This window comes from Volvox carteri (genome assembly GCF_000143455.1).
Source record: "Volvox carteri f. nagariensis unplaced genomic scaffold VOLCAscaffold_1, whole genome shotgun sequence".
In the NCBI taxonomy this organism is placed as follows: Eukaryota; Viridiplantae; Chlorophyta; class Chlorophyceae; order Chlamydomonadales; family Volvocaceae; genus Volvox; species Volvox carteri.
The window spans coordinates 1777169-1780949 of record NW_003307545.1 but is presented as its reverse complement, the minus strand read 5'-3'; the positions used below and the strand labels follow the sequence as shown (position 1 = coordinate 1780949).

The window sequence follows — 3781 nt, the reverse complement described above, 5'->3', positions numbered from 1 at the left end:
GAGATCCACTCGTCCAACTCCATCCAACCGCCAGACTTAACTAACTTCCCTGCGGCGGATCAAAGAGCGGCGGACCCCACCCTCACAAACGCTCCAGCTACATCGCCTTGACAGATCTGGTGTCCGTGCCTCCTGCTTCCCCTCCTTCTCCTGCTTCTCCTGCTTCTCCTGCTTCTCCTCGTGTCCTTCAGCTTCTTAATTGGAGCGCGGCTTGGACACAGTCAGCCAGGTCCTGAGCCATCCACACTTACCCGCGCGACCAAAGCAGCCAGCAGCTTTCCTTACCGGGATCGTCCAAGGGAGAGGAAGGAATGGTTCAGATGTTGGGCGCTGGCATACGGGCCGGCTGCAATTCCCTGCATTTCCTGATGCTGGTGGTAAAGGTGGTCATAGTAGTGACGCTGTGCAGCATGGGCAGCTTTAGCGTCCCACTGGTGGCGGGGCGGAACATGGGGCCTGACAATGGTAAATCTCAGACCAGCCGCGCAGTCGGGGAGTGGAGGACGGCGCGCGCGACCCGATACGGTGAGCGTTTGAGGAGAAGGGGTGCATTGTACGGGCTCGCGACGTAACGCTCGCGACGTAATTCTCGCGACGTAACGCTCGCGACGTAACGCTCGCGTTCGCTGTTCGGTCTCGCCTCTTTCCCATACTGCGCTTGCTTCCCTTCCCGATAAGGCTTCGTTTAAAAAATTAATGTTTCTTTCACAATGCAGCATGACGGATTCTTTTGCTGTTGCCACATTGCGGTATTAGGCGATATTACAATACGCACCAACAACCAAGTCGACCAATAGCCGTATAGTAGCCGTACAGGCACAGCGGACTGTTCTCACTCTACCCTAGGGACACAGAGTGCCTCAAACGTCCCCTACCGGGTCACCAATGTGCCATTAGAAATCGAGACAACCGCTGCTTGCTGTCCGCATTTCGCTGTCTGTCCATTTTTGAAACCCCCCATACGCCCCCCGCCCCCCCCCACACACACATCCACACACGCACGCGCGGCCGCTCCTAACCTGAAATTACACTACTCCTTGATACGCTACCCTACCCCGCGGGGCATTCCCTCCTAACCTGCAGATGGGCCTGATGACTGGTGGTCCATCCACGAGGGCTCCTGCGGGTACGGGTATTTGGAGCAGGGGGTGGCCACCGGTTGGGACATTGCCGCTCTGTCCGACACGTGCGAGGACTACAGCGGCTCGTGCGGGTATGTACCCGCACCCGCACCCGCACCCGCACCCGCACCCGCACCCGCACCCGCACCCGCACCCGCACCCGCACCCGCACCCGCACCCGCACCCGCACCCGCACCCGCACCCGCACCCCTGGAGGGATGGCTGAGGAGCGTGTGGGCGGGTGGGCGGAGGATCCGTTGGTAGCTAGGTTGGCTAGGGTCCCGGGAGGGTGATGGAGGGCGCGGGAGCTGGTAAGGTGGGTAGGTGCTCGGCTGCAAGAGCGCTGCAGTGTATCTGAAGCCGGCCGGAAGGCATAGTGGTGGTAAGCCGCTAGGTCTCCTAGGCAGGAGGAGGCCGGAGTACGTGCGCGCCGCCGCGCGAGTACCACACGCCCGCCTAACCACCTCCGCATGGGGACCCGGGTGAGACAGGGCCGTCAATCTTGTGGGGCGCCGTTCTTCACCCGGACAGTTTTCACCCCTCTATGGGCCCGACCTCATTCCCGCTCGCCGGTCAACCTCAATCCCCCGCTCCCCCTAGACGCTGTATGGAAGTGAAGTGCGACCCCATGACGTTCACGGACGGCTACGGGCAGAAGATCGACCGCCGCCATGTGTGTAGGGATCCGGAAGCCAGCGTCATCGTGCAGGTGCGTGGGTCAGTGGGTCGGTTGGTCACCAAAACAAACGGGGACCTTTCCTAGACTTTTACGTCTCCTCGGACTCGCATGGGGCCCCGGGGGGGGGAGACTAGGTTGTTGTTACCGGATTACGTAACTCAGACCGGCAGACGCCGAGGGAATGGCTCAGTAAGGGACTTCCTCGGTTTTGCAGGCCGGGGTTTGGCAGTGCTCGTCCAACCTGTCTTTATGAGCCATGAATGATCCGCCTCGCGTCGCTCGAAGTCAAGAATCCGTTTCTCGCGACCCGTTAAGGGACACGCCTTTTGTCCCCCGCCCTTGAAGGCCCCTCCTCTACCCTCGTCTGTGACTCTCCCTTCTTTTCTTATCTTATATATCTATATCTATATCCATGAATGTATCTTCCTCTTTCACCCCTCCGAAGATAACCGACAGCTGCCCCTGCCACTACCCGGGAAATGCCTACTCCAACACTCGATGGGTGAGAGGATGAGGGGGCCCGTAAGGGTTGTGGTTGTGAGTGGGGTCGCTCGCTGCTGCTCTGTATATTCCGGCGCTAAGCGGGGGATTTCCTCTCCACATATGCCCCACTGTTTCCAGCTGCCAATCACTGCTAGCCTAGCCGCCAACCTATTGAACTGCAGCAACCAACGTAACTGCCAAACCAACTGCTATTCGCGCGTAACTGCTATCGTACCGCCACACAACCCCCATGACACCCCCATGACAGTGTTGCGGAGATCTGTATCACCTGGACTTGTCAGTTTGGGCGTTTGAAAAGGTGCGCACTTAAAAAAAAGAGTAGTCGTACATGGTTGTACGATAGGGATGCGGCACAATATATAGTCGGAAAGTCGTAGTCTGACGACCTCACGGTTCATAGACCAAGAGGCTCTCGTGCAATTTTTTCATTCTCCCGGGATCTGCTCACCTGCCGGCCGGACGGCACGTATAGTTCTGCCCCCCGGGTAGCATATTAGTGCAACTGGCGACATCTCCCGCTACCTCGTGTTATTCCGGGCGACCCACATCGCCGCTCTGACGTCCTTTGACCAGAAGCAAAATGTCCCTATATGTTTTGCACTAAACCTAAACTCTCTGTACTACATGCCTGAACGGAAATGTACGGCAGTTGTCTGAGAAGAGGTGGGGCGTCATTGGCCTCAAGGTACGGCAGGTGCCGTGCTGGCAGCGCCCCGCCAAGCCAGCTCAACCCCCCCCGGACGCCACACCGCTGGTGTCGAGACTCTTCCGGCCACACGACCAATGGCGTGACCGACGGTACGTGCCGTACGACGGAAGTACGACACCTGAAATGACCAGGCCATTGCTGAGCAGCCGGCCCCACCGTAACTTGTCGCTATCTGCTTTCCGTTTGGTGCGGCTGCTTATGGCCATCAGCCTTGAAAGCAGCATCGCCTCCAGTCCAAAGACAATACAACACTCGTAAGACAGTGATGAAGAACCGCTCATGGTCGCTGCTGTACCTGGATTATAGCCGCTGCTGCCATTCCCGCTTCTGTCGTACACGCAGGCCCTGGTGGCGCTGATCATTTCTCACCTCGCCACCGACTACTAGTATATCCCTACCCCGCTCGCTCGCTCGCTGGTCCGATTTGAAATTTCGTCTCTACTTCGATTGCTGCAACTGCTTCGGTTTGAGCTGCAATTGCCACCGCAACGGTTGGAGGGGAGCATCCGCCCGATCTCACGACTGTGGCGTTTTTGCTGCAGATACACATACATTGCTTCCCGGCTGCTAAGAGTCCCTCCTCCACCACACACACCCCGCCACCACGGCAAGGCAGCAGCTGCAGCTGCAGCTTTGGCGGCTCGCAGTCCTTGTCTGCGTGTCCGTGCTTTTATCAGAAAGGACAGCAGCGTGCGCATTTCACGTTTTTGTGTGTATGTATGTATGCATGTATGTATGTATGTATGTATGTATGTATGTATGTATGTA

At 57.8% G+C, this 3781-nt stretch overlaps 1 protein-coding gene across 1 annotated transcript; it reads left to right on the top strand.

Annotated features, from left to right (window-relative positions):
* Positions 1-311: 311 nt before the first annotated feature.
* Positions 312-3400, top strand: VOLCADRAFT_85970 (uncharacterized protein; the record flags this gene model as incomplete). Its single annotated transcript, XM_002946028.1, has 6 exons — positions 312-525; positions 1084-1354; positions 1722-1830; positions 2246-2302; positions 2552-2602; positions 3356-3400. 6 exons carry the CDS (start codon positions 312-314, stop codon positions 3398-3400), a joined length of 747 nt encoding a protein of 248 aa, XP_002946074.1.
* Between the last annotated feature and the right edge of the window lie 381 nt (positions 3401-3781).